This window comes from Carassius auratus, chromosome 41, assembly GCF_003368295.1.
Source record: "Carassius auratus strain Wakin chromosome 41, ASM336829v1, whole genome shotgun sequence".
Taxonomy (NCBI): Eukaryota; Metazoa; Chordata; class Actinopteri; order Cypriniformes; family Cyprinidae; genus Carassius; species Carassius auratus.
This window is the reverse complement of record NC_039283.1, coordinates 2,932,878-2,954,143: the sequence shown is the minus strand read 5'-3', so window position 1 is coordinate 2,954,143 and position 21,266 is coordinate 2,932,878. Positions and strand designations below refer to the sequence as shown.

Here is a 21,266-nt window from a genome sequence, read left to right as displayed (position 1 = left end):
TAAAAAAAAGTGAATGACTAAAAGATTAACGCCACAAAAATGCGAATTTTCTTCAACTTTTTACATCCAAACGGTCTATATTTTCTTGTAGCTTGACAGCCACCTGAATGAGAGTTGTAAAGCCAAGGAGCTGCTGACGCCTCATTGTTGCGCACCCAAAATCAAAAACCGTGTCAAAACTGTTCCTGCACTACATGAGCAAGACAAAGAATGACAGTGGGAGGAAGAACTGCCCCCAGCTTCTGTTGATCGTGGAGCATTATTTGCAGAGCGCACATATTATCAGTATGAGTTGAACCAAACCTCTACCAGTTCTTGTTTGTGTCTTTAAAAATGAATGTTTTATGCAATTTTCCTGCAAAATGTTATCGAGAGACGTTTTGAGCATTTTTCATAAAAGTTGAACTGCTTGGACCGTTCAGAATGTTTGGTTCCCTCCCGACAATATAACACATTCTATATTAATATAAATATAAAGTCTTAGGATTGTTGTTCCCCCACAGCATCATTAACATTCTTCTGTATTATATACAGGTTGCGATTTGTGGGGGGACAGAGGGCGGATGCTTTTGAAGTTCTTAATGAAATGAAATGCTTCGACGGAGACTGTATTTAGTGTTCCCAGTTTAATAAAAACATTTTAGACGAATTAATTGTAATGATTAAATGTCCACTGTTATTCAAACAACAAAATATATAGAGAAAGCGAGCAAAGAACACCACAAGCTTTTTGAAACTCCGAATATCAGTTAAAATATTGCGAATATTGCGTCGCAAAGCGATTCACTGTTTCGAAGCGCTCTAATCGGATCGCGTATCACGAGTCATTTGTTTCAGATCGGGACTTCAAAGTGTGTATCGCGAATCATTTGATTAATTATATATATATATATATATATATATATATATATATATATATATATATATATAAACAATTTTTACCCCCAGTGTGACTCAATGATGACTTTTAAATAGTAATGCATGCTCAACCTGTGCAAGATGTTATCTGTTCTGTGAACAATTTGGTTATTTTTAGCTCTGTACATAAAGGCTTGGTTCACAAACTAATAATGGGTCGTTGACAAGGCAAAACTGTCGCGGATATCACATTATATTATTTGGATTATAAATTATTATTTGGATATAAATTAGATCATCGTATGTAATATAAGGTAAAATATCAAATGGTAGCTTATATTGTGGTCAGAAACGCTTTTTGCATTATTAAATGAGTGGTTCAGTCTCGGATAGGTCAGTGACAGTGAAGGGCGCTAGAGAGTCGGTCCGGGCGGAACCGGACACTGTGTGTCGCTCGGGTTCCGGTCAGGATCGGTCCAGTAAACCCGAATAACCATGGCGTCCGCCGGTCCACCCGACACGGGCTTATCCGCCCCTCCAGGTAAATTAAATCATCATGTTTTTATAGTGATATTGAGTCATCTGTGTTTTAATGTTGATCTGTTGCCATGGATCCACAGTTTTCTGACCAGCTCTGGATTGATTCAACATGTTTACTGACTTCAAGCCTTTCGTTCAACAAACAACAAAATACATTTCATGTATTATAGTTATTACTTAGTAATGTATCTGTTACTTATTAGATATGTGTATGTGTCATTAATTGAATTCAGTTGGTGTATGAAGTGAAGGTTTTACTGAATTGATCCAGAAAGATGATGTGGCTAACATGCTACAAGCGACCTAGCCCAGTCTTATCAAGCATGTAACTGAGCTAATATTAAAAATTAATAACTTTCATTAAAAAATACAATTCAGTTACAAAGCGTTTTGGATTTATTGTTTAGAATGAACCCTTCTCTATGGATTTCTCTTTACAAATCTTGTCGAGTTTCAATAACCGCACAGGACGATCATTTATCACTTTATTGACTCTGTTTTTATCTTTATCTTTTTTGTGTGTGTGTGTCTGTCTGTCTGTCTGTGTGTGTGTGTGTGTGTGTGTGTGTGTGTCGGTGTGTGTTTTGAGAACTTTTTAGAATTATAGAGAAGGTTTGCAGGAATCTATGTAAACATAAATTTGTAAAAAAATAAAAATAAATGTATGTCGTTTTTGGAGCTTAAAGTTATTTTGTCACTGATTAAATCATGGCAAACATGATCTAAATATTCATTACACTGACTGTGTGTGAGAATGCTATTATATTTCAGCTGTTTGTAACAAGTCCTAATGCATTCATCTCATTGACACTTCAAACGGTTTCTGTTTGTGCATTAGCTAATTAGTTTTTGGGATGTAAATGGGATTAACAGTGCTTGTCCTCTTTGACTCTCTGTCTGTCTTCATTGACCACTGAGTAAAAATATCATCCCTTGGGAAATTAAGTGGATATTCACTAGTCTGAGGTGCTGAAGTCAGTCAGGTGGTCATTATTTGGGTGGTTTTGTCTGTTAGCTCAGAATATCATTGGTTGTTGTGTGGGTAACGCACATTAGGATGTAGTTAGTGCACTATTTGGAAGTATTTTTAGTGCTCTCAGACACATGCACGCTGTCTTGATGATGGCCCAGGCTGTTCATTTGCTCTAAATATAAATGTGAAAATAGGACAGAAACCACCGCGCTCACCAAGATGAAATGGGACAGACTGGTGGACATCTAAAACTCAAATCGCATCTCACAGACAGCACATCATCTTCCCACAGTTCATGACCTCAAAAGTGTGTTTGTTTCCGTGTGCACGAGGTACAAGATTTGGTGCCTACTTTTCTCGAGAGAAAGTGTATCTCTAAAGCTTGACCTAAATATAGACTAGCTCAAGAGATGAGCCATGTGTTCTCTCTTAGTGGACATTTCACTTGCTTTGTGGTTTAAGGATGTAATGCACAACAAAGCCGTAATTTTTATGGAATTTAGCCAACTGAATTTTTAAAATATGTTTTGATTAATCAAATTATGCACTTATAGTTAAGTTTTAATTTTATGATGTGCTATTTAACATTGTGTTTTATAATTGTTGTTTGGTGTCACTCGTGTCATTACTATGAGACAACCTAAATTTCCCACTGGGAAAACATTAATCTGTCCATTCACCTGCACTCAACTGTGCATCCATCTAGCCATGTACCCATCCATCCATCCAGTACTCACTCATCTATCTGTCCATCTTCCCATTCTTTCATCCTTGTACCCATCTGCCCATCCAAACCAACAAGACAACACCCATCCATTCAAACGGACAAACAAACCAACACCCACTCATCCAAATAAAGACCCACCCATCCAGACGAACAACAACCACTCACCCATCCGAACAGACAAACAACAAATACCCATCCAAATAACCTCCATCCTGTTTCTCACCCATTCAGAGAGTTCATTTTGGGTCACACTGGTTTAAGCCATTAAAATAACTTTCTTACCCCTACAGATCTGAGGACTCCTTTTTGGAGGCTGTTGGCCTCACGGAGAGGTACATGCACGACTCTGTTGTGCCAAATAACCAGAATGGCTTGTCTCTTGCATGGTTTTCATTTGCAGTGGTGTTTTAAGCTTGATGACTGGGGGATCGGTGGAATGTAATGAAAGTTAAAGCTGTAACTGTGACTCATCTGTTTATGTTATTAAGACAGATGGGAATTGGAATTGATATTTCAGACTGCTGATGATCAAAGGGCCCAGCAATCTGTAGGAACAAGTAAAAATGTATCACAGTTTACTGGACACTTTAACACTGGACATAGGCCAAGTACATGTCTTTCAGGCGTGACAGCCGAATTCAGATATTGGAGTAGATCCCCTAATTTATAGTTTTGTGTGTGTATGGAACATAACTTACTCTTGAAACTGGAATGACTGAAACTATAATAACCAAATTTAGCTGCACTGGCCATGAACATTTGGTCATCAGTTCACCTTTTTGTGCTTAATCCTGTTCTTTAGACACACAGTTCAATCATTTATGTGAGCATCAGCCAGATTTCTTCAACCGAACTGACTCCTGAATAAATTCAGAATTCACCATTTTGCAGAAATTCTGCAGGGTGTACAGAACTGAAATGAACAACTGGTTGTTAATGTAGGAAGGATAGTGCTCGTACTCTGTGACGCAACGGTCCCTGGTTACAGGAACTGACACTGCTGGCAGGGAGTTGCTACAGTCGCAAAGCCTGCGTGTCTCCTGCTCCCCAGATCAACTGAGAAGGGAACGAGACGTTGTGTTCATACCGTGTTACGCTCAAGTCTTATTCACGGCGAAAGATTCTGAGGAAAGTGTTTCCCCAATGCATCAGCATAGCTGCATGCAAGATCTCGTTCCCTTCTCAGGGAACCGAGGTTAGGTTCTGTAACCGGAGACGTTACTATTTCTGTAGGTTGGATTCTAATCCAGATTGTTTAATAATATCAAACTCTTGGCAGGTTGAAGTTGCTATGCTGGTGCATCTCAGTCTGTTTGTGTTGACAACAGGCAGACAAGGTTTGTGTATAACTTCTGTCTCGCCTGAAGACATGCAGTCAATTTGAATCAATGCAAAAAAAGTATTCCCATACAATTTGAGGCCTCCGGGTGTTTAGACTGTGATCCTGTCCTTTGTTGTTTATTGAGTAAGTGTCCGGAAAGCATCTGGTGTGACAGTCTGCTGATCGTCTGGCACCCCTGCTGTTCATGACAGATTTTGCCCCCCGTGACATTGTCAGGTTGTAAGAACTTTAGCTTGTTTTTCCAGAGGAGCAGAGATGAACGACACATTTTGAATGTGAGACCTGAGACGCTTTCTAGTTTTCATTATTAAAGGATGTACAGACTGCATGCATCTTTTAAAAGTTTTGGTTTGGCAAAATTTTTAGTTTGTATTTTCGCCAAGGCTGCAAATATTTGATCCAAAAGAAAATTATAATACTGTAAAACAAGTAATGTTGTGAATTTTTTTTTAACAGTTTCAAATGTTTTTGATTTTAATATATTAAAATGTCATTTATTGCTTTGATAGCAAAGCTGAATTTTCATCAGCCATTATTTTAGTCTTTAGTGTCACATGATCCTGCAGAAATCATTATATTATGCAGATTTGGCACTTCAGGAGCTTTTCTTATTATTGTAAATGTTGAAAACAGTTTGAGAATCAGTGATCGTGATAATATTTCAGGATTTGTTGATAAATATAAAGTTCAAAACAGCAGCTTATATTTCAAATAGAAATGTTTTACTAGCACTTTCACTTTTGATGAATTTGATGCATCTTTGCCGATTTCAAGTAATAATTTCATTTAAAAGGAATCCGGAATTGTGAAGTTCATATCCGATTTTTTCCGACCCAAATTATAAAACATATGAATGTTTTTGTTCTTCTTCTCTCTCCCTCCAACATGAAAGGGTCCAGCGGAATTCGCAAGATGACATTGACGGAGGTAAGACTGATCTGATGTGGGACTTCTCCATTTCTGTAATTCATAAAACTTATTTCTTAATAGCTATTCCAATTCTAAATGTGATGACTGCAGTTTTAGCATTTCATCACTAAATTTGTTTTTCTCCAACAAATCATGTTACTGGTCTTTCTAGATTTACATTAATATTTTGTGTAAGAATAACCTAACTGGAAGGGAAGTGCATACATGAGTCTTCTCAGTGCATTTATATATTAAATGAAACTTTGAAATAATTAACATACAGTGTTTTTATATATATGTATTTATATATGTATTTAAATATATGTATTATATGTAAATATATGTAAATATATGTATTTAATAATGCATTATAATTTTCTCTGTAGAGCATTAAATAACTCACTGTGATAGTTGTGAATCGACTGATGTTAATTATGTTATGAATGTATTTATTGGCATAAATTTTTGCCCATTAGTGACCAGTTTATAAGTAAAAAGGCATTTGATGCTACGCTTTATAGTAAACATAGTGATTTCTGAATTGTTAACATTGCACTTTAGCCATGAATGCATTCACAATATAGCACAGCCTCTTGCTTTATCAGGATATCTTTTGTACGACTGGTTTCTGCACTCGGGGCTTCAGTGGCTCATGCAAACATTTTCACCTTCCCTTGTTTCCTCATCTGTTAGCCAAGCACTTGTAAAAGCTCAGCTCAGTGTCCACACACAGTTTCTCCTGAGTGTGAGTGTATTTTAGTTGCTGGACATTGGTAGAGGAATGTGAACACGTGAGCCCTGCAGGCAGAAGTAAGCTTGACTTACTGTTACTGTGTGTTGATCAAACAGTCATGTGAGACGGACCCTGAACAGGGAAAATATTGACACCGTTAGACACACACACACATTACTCTCAGTATCAGCTGTAGATCCACATGTATCAAGGCGGACGGGAATGTGTGTTTGACTCTAGGAAACACCTGACAAACAGGAAGTCAAACCTGGACCGAGTCGAGGCCTCTAGAATCCTCTCTGTTGACATGAAACCAGATGCTTTTTTCTCTTCTCCCTTTTTCTCTGTCACTCATTTTTGTCTCTGTCTCTTTAAATAGGGGCCGGGATCATCTCAGAGTATGAAGAAGACTATTGGTCACAGAGGAGTTGACCCCACTGGAGAAACAACTTACAAAAAGGTCAGCTCGCAGTCAGATCTGATAACAGAGGAAGGGCAAGAGAGGGGAACTGGGCTAGAAAAGAGGAATAGACTGAAGGGTGGAGTCGGGAAAGGAAAAAAGAGATTATCATGACACATTCTGAAATGATGGAAAATTAAGCAACATTGTAAATATCCCGGTGATATTAAAGTTCTTTCCATTTGCCCATCATGATGTTTCATGATGCATCCTTTATTATAAAAGCATTCAGATCTACAACTCTCTCTGATTTAAACTTAAGTAGCAAGAACTGTTGTAGCGTTACCCCGCCAATCGTGGATTTAAATCACTACAAAACTGCGATTCAGATTGCTTCATCTTTTTTATGTTTATTTTTTTATTTTGTGAATTACGAAATTATCATTATTATTCTTACTGTTCTTGTTATAATTATTATTAGAAGCATCATCTTTAATACATATCTGGAAAATATTTCGGCTTATTACTATGTATTGTTAAATTGAAGCACACAAAATGTTAAATATTATTTTTAATCATTTTGTTTAGTCAAAGTGTCTTGAAAACATGGCTTTTTTACTAGAAGGGCCATGTAAACATCATAGAAGCGGTGCAGAGGATGAAGGGAACAAGGTTTATCAGGCACTTGACTTGGTTTGGATCTTTATTTATTTATTTCATATTATTTAAAAACATTTTAGGATAAACCATTATACAGGATTTTTTTGCACATTTGGAAATCTAGTCATTTTTTAAGAATTTTACATTTTTCTGCATAAATTATTAAACATATTTTTTCTTTTTTAAATGTACTCTTAAAAACGTGTTTTTATTTATTTATTTATTTGTTTTGTTCTATTAGATTTGAGTTGTTGGATGAAATTTTTTAAATGAACATTGTTGACAATATGAATATTGTCAAGAGTAGAAAATATCAATATATCTCATAGTTCTCCCACTCATCCCAGCATTTGTTTTTCTGGAAATTACGTTTTTTTTTTTTTTTAATGCGTTATGTTCCCACACCACCTATATAACAACTCATTTGTGGGCTGTTTAAAACAATCATTGTGATGCGTATTTAGTGTTTCCCATCTGTCTTCTCCGTTGCACTTATTTCTCATGCATTCTCACATGTTCTCTTGGTTCGTCTGTAGACGACTTCCTCCGCCCTCAAAGGTGCCATCCAGCTGGGAATCACACACACGGTGGGCAGCCTCAGTCAGAAAGCAGAGAGAGACGTTCTCATGCAGGACTTCTATGTAGTGGAGAGCATCTTCTTCCCGAGGTCACTGTTCCCACATGTTTCCCAGAAATACTCGGCCATGTTGTGTAGATATATTTGAAATAGATTTAAATCGATGTGATGACCGTTGTTAAGTCTTTGTTTATAAACCAAGTGGCATGCCAACCGTACCAGAGCCTTTGGTCACTACAGGCATCTTCATACTGAATAATGCGCAGCTTGGCAGGTTTTATATTTAATAAAACAGAAACTCATAACCCTGTCTCTGTTTTTTCCTGCTGCAGTGAAGGAAGTAATTTGACTCCAGCACACCACCACGGTGACTTCAGGTTTAAGACCTACGCCCCCATCGCCTTCCGTTATTTCAGGGAACTCTTCGGCATTCGACCTGACGATTATCTGGTCAGCTGAACCACAAACACACTCACAGCTTGAGCGCTCTTGTGAACATAGTTTAGAAACTGGTGGTGTGAGAATAAACTCATACAATAAGTTTATTGACCCATTGAAAGTTTGTAGTAAAATATAATCTTTATATAAAGATTCGAATAAGAGATGATGAAATTTGTGTTAAATAATATTTTAATACCATGTAATAAATTATTGATCCATCCATATTTTATTTGTTCATTCTCCTAAGAGACATGCCTGATATGATTTTGTGGTTTCTTTCTGTCTGCAGTACTCTCTGTGCAACGATCCTTTGATCGAACTGTCCAACCCTGGAGCGAGTGGATCGATATTTTATGTGACAAGCGATGATGAGTTCATTATTAAAACAGTGCAGCACAAAGAGGCAGAGTTCCTGCAGAAGCTATTGCCCGGCTACTTCATGGTGAGAGTTTCTCACTAGTGTGCACTAGGGCTGTGGAAAAAAAATAGAATTTCGAATATTCGTCGAATTTCAAATAAAAATCCACATTTTATCCAACGTTTTTGCATTTGAATTTTAGGTGTGCATTAAGCCCCGTTCACACCAAGAACGATAACTATAAAGATAACGATATTAGCATCCACACCAGTGGTGCACGAGATGCGATGACGATGTAGGTGTCATTGCATTATAAGGTTATGTTAGCCTATCCAGTTGAAGCCACTAGAAAAAAAAGAGAACATCAATGTGGAGAAGATTTTGTTTACATCACAAACTGAATTTACAAACTGAAACCAAGCACATATTTTGCCCATTTTCTAGAGGGACACTGTTGTACTCGTGTCTCGCACAAGAGAGACGCATGTTTATAAAGAAATGTAAAATTAATTTAAGTTCAACTTTTTAAAAACATATCTCATGACTTTATGGTGGGTTTTTGTTCCCCATCCCACTGCATCTCATGTTTTTAAATTAAAAAAGGATTCTTGTGTGACTGGCTTTCCGCCCTTTTTATTTAACTATGCATACATACATGACACAGTTTTGTTTATAGTTGTTTAAGCAACTTAATTAATTATAATTGGTTTATAAACATTATTTGAAATATTATGTTTTTTTTTCCACAGTCATGTTTTCTTATGCTTTGAATAAACGTGCATTAGTAATATTATGCTCGATGTGCCCTCTTGTGGCCTCAGAAGAGAAGCCAAAAGCTTTTCTTCACCCTAACTGAAATTATGCATTTTAAATTTGAATAGAATCTGAATTTTGATAATACTTAAGTACAAAATTTAAATTTAGTTTTTCAGCTATTTTGACCTAGTGTGCACTCTTACTTTAGATACTGTTGTCTAGAATGGGTTCTGTTTAAAAGGATAAATCATGTTAATAAGAAACTGTAGCAACCATCCAGGCCCAAACTGTGTTATTACCAAATTTGTGTTTCTGTTTTCTCTCCTCCTCCCCTCAGAATCTGAATCAGAACAAGAGAACGCTGCTCCCCAAGTTTTACGGCTTATATTGCGTGCAGGCGGGCGGAAAGAACATCCGGATTGTTGCAATGAATAACCTGTTGCCCCGTAGTGTGCCTATGCACCTCAAATATGACCTGAAGGGCTCCACATGCAAGCGCCGTGCCTCCCCCAAAGAGAGAGAGAAGAGCGTGCCCACTTACAAAGATCTGGATTTCATCCAGGATATGCCCGAGGGCATCCAGCTCGAACCAGACAACTACAACGCCCTCTCCAAAACCATCCAGCGGGACTGCCTGGTGAGCATGCATGTGTTTGAGCGTTATCATGTGCTGGTTCTAATGTAGAATCCAGGATTATTATGACCATGTGTAATGAATAGTCACAATTTTCTTTTGTATTTATATAAATAAGAAAAAAAAAAAAAAAAAAAAAAAAAAATATATATATATATATATATATATATATATATATATATATATATATATAGTTGAAATATTACTACATTTTAAAATAACTGCTTTGTAATTGAATATATTCAATTAACACAAAGTTATTTGTTGCTGTGATAGCAAAGCTGAATTTCAGGATCATTACTCCAGTGTCACATGATCTTTCAGAAATCATGCTAAAATGATGACTTGCTGCTCAAGAAACATTTTTGTTACTGTCGCAGTTTAAAAAGTTTGCGTTGCTTAATATTGTGGGAAAATTGTATTTGATTAAGAGAACCGCATTTATTTGAAATATAAGCAACACTGTATGTCACGTTTGATCAATTGAATGTCTCCTTGCTGAATAAAAATATTAATTTCTTTAAAAAAAAACAATTACTCCAATCTTTTGAATGGTTGTGTGATGTAGTGTAGAAAATGACATAAATCAGTTTTATTGTGCTTTTAATTTAAGTCTCCTGATGACATGTATGTTCTATTAACAACATATAAAATGTAAATGTTGCTGTTTATTACTATGTGTAGTTCTATTGGGTCATATAAATGAAGATAATAATTATTTACATTTTGAATCTATTTGGCTACAAAGGTTTTAAAAGATGCTTCCCGTGTTGAAAGAGAGTAAGAAAGCTTTTAACACGGATATGTAAATATTCACACACACATATTGAATATTGTCAAATACAAGGACTTGTTATTCTCTCTTGCCTCTGTTGATCCATCTCTGCACTTGACAGCTGCTGCAAAGCTTTAAGATCATGGACTACAGTCTTTTGGTGGGAATCCATAACTCCGATCAGGCGTCCCGTGAGCAGCGAGCAGGGGCAGTAGAGGCCGGGGGGTCCGAGGGGGCCGTGACGCCGGACCACAGGAGGCCACAGGCTCAGAAAGCTCTCTACAGCACCGCTATGGAGGCCATACAGGGAGAGGCCAAAGGGAAAGGAACCCTGGAAACAGAGGACCAGTAAGTCAACATCTTATTTGACTCACATCCATCTGCTTTCAATGCATGTCTTATGTCTACCCCTTTGGTTTCATCTCTGTCTCACTTTAAAATCTCATGTATTGTTTCTTCGTTTGGCTGCAGGGTATGGTAGTCATATTTAACACATTTTGTCTGTAGATGGGGAGGAATCCCTGCACGCAACGGTAAAGGAGAGAGAATACTGATTTACATTGGGATCATCGACATATTACAGTCATACAGGTGACTACTCGCAGACAACAGTTGAGAGTGCATTTTTTACATGTTTGTGACCATCATTAATATCTCTCATTTTATTCTTCCTTCAGATTTATTAAAAAAATAGAGCATTCCTGGAAGGCCTTGGTTCACGATGGGGTAAGTCATTAGTTCCTGCAAGTCATTTTCAAGTAGATATTATTGTTATTTTGCTTCCATGTGAGAGAATAAGCATTTATGTCATTTACGTTGTAGGACACGGTCTCTGTACATCGCCCCGGATTCTATGCGGAGCGCTTCCAGCGTTTCATGTGCAGCACAGTTTTTAAGAAAACACGTATGTCTGGATACTTCACCCAAAAATAAAATTGCATCATCAATTACACACCCTCGTGTTGATCCAAATGCCAGATATTTGCTCTTCTTTGAAACACAAGTGAAATTATATTCTTAGGGGCCGTTCACATATCGCGTCTTTTTTAAGTTTCGTTATTTCCAATGTATGCACGATGCAGTCGTTACACGCACGCGGTGCGATGTGGTGGTTACGCGCACGCGGTGCGACGCGCTCGTTTTTTCCAGGCGCGTCCGCACCGCAAAGTTAAAAATATCTCAACTTTTGAGAATGCTGCAAGCGCACCGCGGGTCATGTGACAAGAACTAACCAATCAGCTTCATCATTTCCCGTAACAACTTGATCATACATACATACATGGATTGCCATTTTAAAATAAATTTAGCAGCAGAGCTACTGCAAGCGATTTTTAGTGCTGCAAATCCATTTATCCTTTGCTGAAATTTCCGCGTCTTCATGGAGAGCAGGTCATTGTTGCTTAGCAACGGCAGACGGCTCAGTAGCGCAACTGCCCGAGAAACTGCTTTGGAAAGAAGGAGAAAGCGGCGCGCCTAGCGTTTTCCACGCGTTTTTAGACGCGACATGTGAACGGGCCCTTAAACCTCTCTATTGAATTTCAAGCTTAAGAAAGTTCATAAATAAATTGAAGAAGTAATCCATATCCAAGATCGCTTAAGATTATGGTCAGATCTAATAGAATTTTTATTTTATTCAGATATAAACATTGATCAAGGCACATTCAAAAAGCTCATCAAGAACCCCAAATAAATTCTATGTCATATAAAGCGTCACGGCATATATGGCATATATATTGCGTCACGTCGAAAGACTTGCTTTTATGAATGTTTTGGTGGAATGGACTTTCAGTGGAGGAACAGAGATCTCTGAGGTTACATTAAAATACCTGAAGGTGTATGGGTTTGGAACGACACGACAGTTAAAATTTTTTTGTTTAACCAGCCCTTTAAGGTTTTAGACGTTTGAGCTTTTAATATTTTTGTGACGTCATCATCCTGTGCCTCCCTCCGTTCCCAGTGAAATCATCCCCCTCAAAGAAGAGCCGAAGTGGCTGTTCGAGTTTTGTGAGACGCCTTCCGATGGGAAGCTCTGCTTCTGCTTCTGCTCCCAGTGGACAGACAGTTGCTGACGCCAGACTCCTGTACCGTACTCATCCTCACCAGACCGACTCCGAAGGAGAGAGTGGTGAGTAATGCAACCAAAACTTTTTACCGTATCTTCCGTATCAGTCCAAAAATACATCATGACGAGGAAAAAAACATATATAAGTCGCACTGGATTATATATCACATTTATTTAGAACCAAGAGAAAACATTACCGTCTCCAGCCGCTAGAGGGCGCTCTATGTTTTCAGTGTAGACCACAGGAGCACTGAGCAGCATAGAGCGCCCTCTCGCGGCTGTAGATGGTAATGTTTTCTATTGGTTAATTTCTCTTGGTTCATGTCAAATTCATTTTGATAAATATGTCGCACCTGACTATAAGTCGCAGGACCAGCCAAACTATGAAAAAAAGTGCGACTTATAGTCTGGAAAATATGGTATATATATTTTGGGATGTAACAGTTGGGACACTGCAATCATCCTATCCTTATATAAAATTTTAAACAACAGACGTCACTGTAAAATTAATTTAAGAGCATTGTTCTTGTGTATGCTTTTCATCTGTGATTCAGATGTACTGCAGATAGGCTTTTATAGTGTGCTTTCTCTGGGGCATAAATCAAATCATAACTCCCTGTGTGATTGTTGTTCTCAGGCATGCACCTGGGCAGACCCGACCTGCTCCCAAATCCTTTGGCTGGAAGCTCCAGTGAGTTTGGGGCAACAGATCTGCCAAACTCTTCACCTGGCAGCACAGGAATGACATCGTCTTCACCTCCTCAAAGGTACCTCCACACATCCTCTGCATGTTATATTTCATTATCATCTCTCCTGTTGTAATCGCTTTATAGCACGCCTTCACCTTCCCATGTATAATTATGGTATATTTATTACCAGGTCTGTAGGGGTGGAGGTGCACAAATCTGCAGTCGCTGAGCCTGACAGCAGCGGCCCTCTGAGGTAAAAACCTAACAAACACTCTTCTCATCTCACCACCTCTCACGATTAAACATTCTTTAAAAAATAAATTATACTTTTATTCTGCAAGGATGCATTAAATTGATCAGAACTGATCATACTGTTAAAAAAAGAATTCTATTTAAAATAAATGCTGTTATTTGAAACTTTCTCTCGCTCTCTTCTTCAGCTCTGGAGCCGAATGCTTAGATGAACAGTTGAGCAACAAAGATGCCATTTCACTCAAAGACATCATCCCAGAAACTGACATTTGATTTGTACATTTTAAATGAACAAATGTAACGAAAATATTTTCATTCTGAACCCCAAATGTTTTTTTCAGCAAGAGCAGAACTCTTACTGGTGACACAGGAGCCGAGCATCTAAACAAGTGATGGACACAGAACCTCAGAAGAGATGAGGGGTGCTTCTGAGCGCGGGTATGATGGGGATTTTCCCTCAGTGGGAGCTTCAGAACGAACTCCAGGGCCAGAACACAATGAAGTATGTTTTAAAAGTGAGTGAGAGACAGAGGGAATGAAGAAAAGCTACTGAGCGAGGAGTTTTGCCTGCTTTTTCCTCTTCTGTCGCACAGGAAGTGCTGCTAAAACCAGATTTAACCAGAAAATGCTTGGAAAAGTGATGTTAGCATCTCAGTCACACTCTTTACTCCCTTTGTTTGCTCCTAAACGTTTAAAACAGAGCAAGCAGGATGCAAAACCTTATTTAGTTTCCTTTACCTAGCTAGAGGACGTTACACAGTTGGCACCACTTTATAGTATCGTTGGAGGCTATGTTGCATAGATCTTTATTTATATAGGTCTTTAAACCTATTAAATCTCTCTGAACTGGTGTGATGAGGACTAATGGCTGCTGGCGCTCCAGTATACTTCTCTCAGAAGGTGAGCGTGTGTGGCAGAGATAAGCAATCAAGATCTAGTTCTCAGTGGCTTCTGTATATACATATATGAAGGTTAATTTTGTTACGACTTTTTTTTTTTTTTTTTAAGTAAATCTGATGAGAGCATCTCATTTGTGGGTTTTCCCAGCTCTTTCTGTGTTGAGACGGCATGTGCCATAAGAACGACAAAAATATGGGGGGAAAGAAATGACCAAAAATGATTCCAAAAGTAATTGTTAAAAAGTAAATGCATTTGAATGTTACAGATAGGTGTACTATACCTCCTCTGAGGTGCCACTAATTTTTAATATCAAGGTTGAGAAATGCACGGACCTGCTTCCATGCCATATTCTCTCATATTGTTACTGCACATATTGCTGCCATGCCAAGGGCCCTCTAATATTTTGTATATAGTTCTGTAAATATTCATTCTGTGTTCCTGTACGTTATAAAACGTTACTAATGTGCTCTTTTGGCACAGCAGCTATTATCTTTTAACTAACATATCAATGACGTCTTCCGATCATCTGCCTTAATGCAGCCATAAAAATTCTATGGCTGCAGACTTTTGCTCAAGTCATTTCAGATCTACCGGTTACAGATGATTTTGTGACACAATGCATGTTTTGTAAGTCTTTTTACTGGCCCTTTCATACAAACCTAAGCATTTTCTAGCATTATACACAATCATAGTGTGTAGACAAGACTGAAGCAGTCTGAATTAAAGGAATGTAAGCTGAATTTATATTCGAACAGGATGTTTTGTCGATCTTAAGATCATTCATAGCTGATTTCCAAATTCCAGTTTTCCTTGATTTCCAAGGACCTCAAATCCTGTACAGCCATGAAGATGTTCTCTGGAACAGTTGTACTTTAAGACTCACCCTGAGATTAAATAATCTAAGTAAAGATTAAAAGAATGAAAGAAATAGACACTAGTGGACTTTACCAGGGCACATGTGAACAATTTTTTCTAACAGAAGAGCCTTTGGTTCAGTAAAAGCTCTCAGTGAATCTGCCTTTCTATTTTCGCTTCCATTTGACTCCTATTGTTTAACAGAGGAAATGGTTTTTAATGGATCTATCATTTGAAAGGGATTACTTACAGTTTCTCTTAATAGTCAGAGCTGATTTCAGGCTTGGAGACCTGTGTTAAACACAGATCTGAGACTGACATTGCAGTCTTGAAGTATTTAGAATAAGGGCTGACTGTAGTCTTGAACAGTTTTGTGTTGTCCCAAATGAAACCGCTCTTAAAATCATGCAGGTTTGGGACTGAAGTGATGTTTTCCCAAGGATTTGATTTTGCAGACCTGAAGAAAATGCAGATAGAATATGAACAGGAAGTACATTGACAGTCTTTCACAAGACTGTGTTGAAGAAATGTTCTCTAAACCTTCAGTGGATGCAGTAGTTATGTTGTTTTTGATATTTTTTAATGTTTGATCAAAATGTAATTAGCATGCCTGTGGACATACGTTTTGTGTAAATTTTTGCTTTGTGTTTTATTTTATTTTTTGCTCTTTTGATTTGAATCCTTTCAGTGACTTTTTCAAGTCATTGTCAAATGTTACACATTAAATCAGGTTACAGAACATTTTGATATTGCACCTTAATGTTGCTAATGTTGCTAACAATCTAATATCTCTGAAAACTAGATCTAAACTCACAGTTTGTCCTCTGCAGATAACACACATATCCTTTGGCATTAATATAAAAATCAAATATAAGCAGTTTGCTATTTTTCTGGCTTTTTTTGTGTCATATATTGCAGGGTTTTAATGCTATTTCTAAACTTTAATAATTATGTGATTATTGGTGAATGTCGAAAGATACCTATATTCACATTTACACTCCTGAGACCTACAGTACAGTCAGATTAACAGTGCCCTGATTCACATTTTTACATTTTATAGTCAATTTCTATCCCCTTTCAGTTCAAAGATATTGGGTCAAAAATAATGGAACTAAGTTACTTTCATAAAGTCTTGCACACAAGACTTTATGAAAAAGTCTTCATTCTTCTGAATATTCATGTTCCATGAAATCTTTGTTCAGCTCTCAGTGGCTTAATTCACAGTTGGCTTGTGGGGTAGGTTTCTGGAATCACAGATTTTTTTTTTTTTGGTCTTCACAATTTAAGTCTCACTAATTTCTGCTTCTGTTTGTGGGTTTTATTGCAAAAACACAACAATCACTACCTTTTTTTTGATTAACACACAGTACTTTTTAATCTATTATTATTATGTGCTAGAATGACGTTCTGTGCCTCTAAAATCACACTAAAATATCTTAACCTCTTGACTTTAATATTCCAAATGTGAATCTTTGGTCTGGAAATACAAATGAAATAAAAATGAAAGTAAAATTGTCAGTCAAACAGAGACAGCTATTTTTCATATGCTTTGTCCAGTGTTTGTATTCATACATGTTTTTGCACCACAGACACATCAGCCGTGCACAGTGCACACCAGTTTAAATGCTGGCAACCTGGACATTAAACAGACAACCTACCTAATGAAATATGAACGTTTCTGCATGTATGTCAGTGATTGTATTTATTAAGAAATGTCTTGTTTCTCTTCTAATCTTTTTATTTTATTTTATTTGTATTTTTTTTTAGCCCTCTATGAATTTTGGATTCTGTATAGATGATTGTATGTATTGTGTAATCTGGCAAAAAGCCGTGTCTGTGATCTAAGTATATGTATTTTATTTTGGGTTGGAGGGAAGTTCTTGACAATATAAATATATATATATATATATTTATTATTATTTTATGTGTTTAGGGTATCTCTAATGGTAAATATTCCAATTCGTTTGTAATCTGTTAAAGCTTTTCCTCAGCTTTTCTACATTTGAATGTATGCCGTGTCAGGGACAATGACTGACAACTGGAAGTGCTTCGAGGACTATATTTTTACCAGGCCTGTATAAAACGTGTTTATAATATGTAAGCAAGTCACGGAAATGCCTTTTTCTTGTGTGGTGTTTGCAGCATGTTTCTCCAACCATCTTTCATTAATGTGGTGATGCCGTTTTTTCACATTGTCTTTCCTGTTTAAAAAGAATAAAATATTTTCTAAACCATTATTTTTTGCTATATATATTTTTTTTCCTTTCTCAGGATTAAAATTAGCTTATACCAAACAGACACTGCAGATGTAAGTGAAATAAACTATATCTGAAATAATTTTTACACAAAAACAGTTTTTGAAATAGACAATAAACTACGTTTCCCATAATTCCTATCGTTCAGCGTTACATTAACCAATGATCGTTCACTTCCGTGCTTACGTCACGTAGAGCGACAGAAATTTTTCAAGATGGTGCTCGAAAGTACTATGGTCTGGTGAGAAAAATATACTTTATATTCTTCAAAATATCAGATGTAGTTTGCTAAACGTGATTTGTTTTAAATTATTACGCAGTTATTTAGGAAATATTGTTTCTTGGTGGTGAGAGAACGGTCGTGTTGAGCCAATAGACAGTTGTGCAGTTTTCCTTAGTCATGATGTAACATTGAGCCTGTTAAACACATTCTTTGTGTTGTCTTGTTATGAGAGAACACGTTATAAAGCTCATAGGCTCTCGGAGTTGTCATCTTATGAAACCAATTTCTGTTTAAATCATAAATGGGTTGGTTGGTTCAATCCTTCGTAATAATTTAAGCTGTTTGTATAAATAACCGTCAAGACCGGATTTGAAATCCTTCTTTGTGCTTGCCCTTTGTGTACTAAAACTGCATCTTATATTTAACTATTAAACAGAACACTTGCGTGGAGAATTAGGCTTCGTTCAAAACCTTGCTGAATTATATTTGGCAGGTGTGTAGAGAGGACATCACTGTGTATGTTTATGATTTCTAGTGTGGACAACAGTGAGTATATGCGCAATGGAGACTTCTTACCGACCAGACTTCAGGCCCAGCAGGACGCTGTCAACATCATCTGTCACTCAAAGACTCGAAGCAACCCGGAAAACAACGTGGGTCTCATCACTCTGGCCAAGTAGGTTGAAGATTTTCTTTATTTTATTTGACAGGTTATAATCTTAATATACTTAGTTCTGTACAACATGCATAACTGGAGATCCATTGATCCATTTAGTAACTGTGAGGTCTTGACCACGCTGACCCCTGACACGGGCCGGATCCTGTCCAAGCTTCATGCTGTCCAGCCCATAGGAGTCATCAGCTTCTGTACTGGCATCAGAGTAGCACATGTGAGTGGACGGGATCGTCATGTTTTATTTATTTATTTATTTATTTTTTAGAATGTATTTATTTATACTAGTCCAAAAATGGCATTTATTAATATTAAGTTGTCAAAATGACTCCAAATTTATGTAACCTTCTCAGTTTGACTTTATTACCATTGCACATTCAAATAGGCTGAAAAATCAGAAATGGTAATGTAAATGCTAAATTATGTGGACTTTACAGACAGTACATGCATACATATAGTATGTATTGTCCGTAAAGTCCACATAATGTATTGTTTACTTGACCAATTTTACATCCTCTGTCTGAGCCTGTCTTATCCAACTGTATTTACAACTTATAACATCCAAGTGAAAGTATAACACCAACCTGTCAGTATTTTTGTTGAACCACCTTTTTTTTTTAAATTACAGCCTTTGCAATATTTGCCCACTCTTCTTTTCAGACCTACCCATGTTCAGTTAAAATTTGATGATGATGGTTTGTGGTTTGCAATCTTCAAGTCATTGCACAGATTTTCAGTGGGGTTTAAGTCTGGGCTCTGATTTATCTCCTTTAACCACTGTGTGCTCAGTTCTGCTGTGTGCTTTGGGTCATTGTCATCTTGGAAGGTAAACCTTCTTCCCATTGACAACTTTCTGGCAGAGGGGAGCAGATTTTCTTTAAGATTTTGACGGTATTTCTCCCCATCCATTTTTCCTTTTATCCTGGCAAGTGCTCCAGTCCTTGCTGCAGAGAAACACCCCATAACAGGATATTATTAAATCCATGCTTTACTGTAAGAATACTGTTATTTGGATGGTGAGCTGTATATGATTTCTGACAGATATATTGTTTGGTGTTGAGGCCAAATAATTAAATTTTAATATCATCTGTGTGTGGGTTTTTTTGAGGAATGGTTTTTTTTTTCTTGCAACATTCCCATTCAAGCCACATTTGTGGAGAAATTGTGATATTGTTGTCACGTGCACACAATGGCCACTCTTTGTCATAAATTCCTGCAGCTGCTTCAGAGTTGCTGTAGGCCTCTTGGTTGCCTCTCTGACCATTCCTCTTGGGTCTTTCGTCCAGTTTTGGAGCGCCCTCCTGATCCAGGGAGGATCTGTGTTGTACCAAATACCTTCCACTTCTAAATAATAGACTTAACTGTGCTTCTATGCATTGATAAAGTCTTTGAATTTCTTTTTTTGTATCGGTCTCCTGACTTGTTTTCTGTCCACAACTTTATCCCAGATATCTTTTGACAGTGCCTTGCCGTCCAGAGTTGATTGTTTTGCTTCAGTTGCACTACCAAGGACTGAAATGCTCCAGGAGAGCTCTTTTCATGCTGAGCAAATCAAAATGACCACAGCTGATCACATTTGAAAGTGAAAACGTCTTTGTGTGCCATTGAGTTTACAATTCATTTTCCGGACGTAGGATCCTTTTTCCAACTCTGATTGTCTTTTTCTGTCATGTTGGTGTTATATCTTTCACTTGTATATAGTATAAATTGTACTGAGTAAATACAGCTGGATAAAACAAAAACTGTGTCTGTCTTCATTTCATATTCATATTATATATATATATTATATATATATATATATATATATATATATATATATATATATATACACACACACACACACATTTTTTCAACTGTCACTTTTGTTAAGTGTTTAATTTAAATCTTTCTCTTTTTTTTTTTTTTTTAATCCTTAAACTTTTGAATGGTAGTATACCACCATTGATGTTTCCGATTCAATCTGCTCCTTCTGTTTCACAGCTGGCACTGAAACACCGACAGGGAAAGAACCATAAGATGAGGATCATTGCCTTTGTGGGAAGCCCCGTGGAGGACCAGGAGAAAGATGTGGGTTCTTTTATCTTCATGTATCTTGGTGTAAAAGTTGCACCACATGAGTGTGTATCTACGAAGGCCAGTGCAATGTGTTATTCACCTGCTCATTTGTGTCTCCGACCTGTCTCACTCAGTTGGTGAAGATGGCAAAACGTTTGAAGAAGGAGAAAGTCAGCGTTGACATCGTTAACTTTGGAGAAGAGGTAAATGCATTCTTCTAAGGGAATGGGGTTCATCACACTCCTCCAGAATGTACTCCTCATCTTCTGTGTCTTTTTTACTGTCTGCATCCTTTAGTTTTTGCCCTTTTGCATTGCAGGAGGTCAACACGGATAAGCTGACCGTGTTTGTGAACACCCTGAATGGAAAAGAGGGTGTAGGCTCTCACCTGGTAACGGTGCCTCCTGGCCCGAGCCTGGCAGATGCTCTTCTGTCCTCTCCTATCATGGCTGGTGAGGGTGGCACCATTATGGGCCTGGGTGCCAGTGACTTTGAGTTCGGAGTTGATCCCAGTGCAGACCCTGAGCTCGCTCTGGTGAGAAGCACACAGATTTTACGGGACAAACGTCTTGGCTAGCGTTTTTCTGCATTCCAAACGTCTCTGTTTTTCCAGGCTCTG

The 21,266-nt window shown here is 37.4% G+C and overlaps 2 protein-coding genes across 5 annotated transcripts; both read left to right on the top strand.

The window, feature by feature from the left end:
* Window positions 1–1,078: 1,078 nt before the first annotated feature.
* LOC113059789 (phosphatidylinositol 4-phosphate 5-kinase type-1 alpha-like) lies at window positions 1,079–16,182 on the top strand. Of its 4 annotated transcripts, XM_026228398.1 has the most exons (17): window positions 1,079–1,399; window positions 3,389–3,430; window positions 5,333–5,367; window positions 6,462–6,542; window positions 7,679–7,809; window positions 8,052–8,169; window positions 8,450–8,602; window positions 9,612–9,911; window positions 10,805–11,031; window positions 11,191–11,274; window positions 11,361–11,409; window positions 11,506–11,587; window positions 12,641–12,808; window positions 13,383–13,431; window positions 13,465–13,512; window positions 13,625–13,687; window positions 13,875–16,182. In XM_026228398.1, the coding sequence occupies exons 1-17, from the start codon at window positions 1,354–1,356 to the stop codon at window positions 13,957–13,959; spliced, it is 1,761 nt and encodes a 586-aa protein (XP_026084183.1). In that variant the 5' UTR covers window positions 1,079–1,353; the 3' UTR covers window positions 13,960–16,182. The 4 variants fall into 4 exon arrangements, with proteins under 4 accessions (XP_026084183.1, XP_026084182.1, XP_026084184.1 ...); XM_026228397.1 differs by having other exon boundaries at window positions 1,080–1,399; window positions 13,383–13,512; XM_026228399.1 differs by lacking the exon at window positions 3,389–3,430 and having other exon boundaries at window positions 1,082–1,399; window positions 13,383–13,512.
* Window positions 16,183–17,836: 1,654 nt separating this feature from the next.
* LOC113059480 (26S proteasome non-ATPase regulatory subunit 4) lies at window positions 17,837–21,224 on the top strand. Its single transcript, XM_026228010.1, has 6 exons — window positions 17,837–17,937; window positions 18,455–18,595; window positions 18,695–18,809; window positions 20,573–20,659; window positions 20,782–20,850; window positions 20,967–21,224. The coding sequence occupies exons 1-6, from the start codon at window positions 17,912–17,914 to the stop codon at window positions 21,222–21,224; spliced, it is 696 nt and encodes a 231-aa protein (XP_026083795.1). The 5' UTR covers window positions 17,837–17,911.
* The last annotated feature ends 42 nt before the right edge of the window (window positions 21,225–21,266 follow it).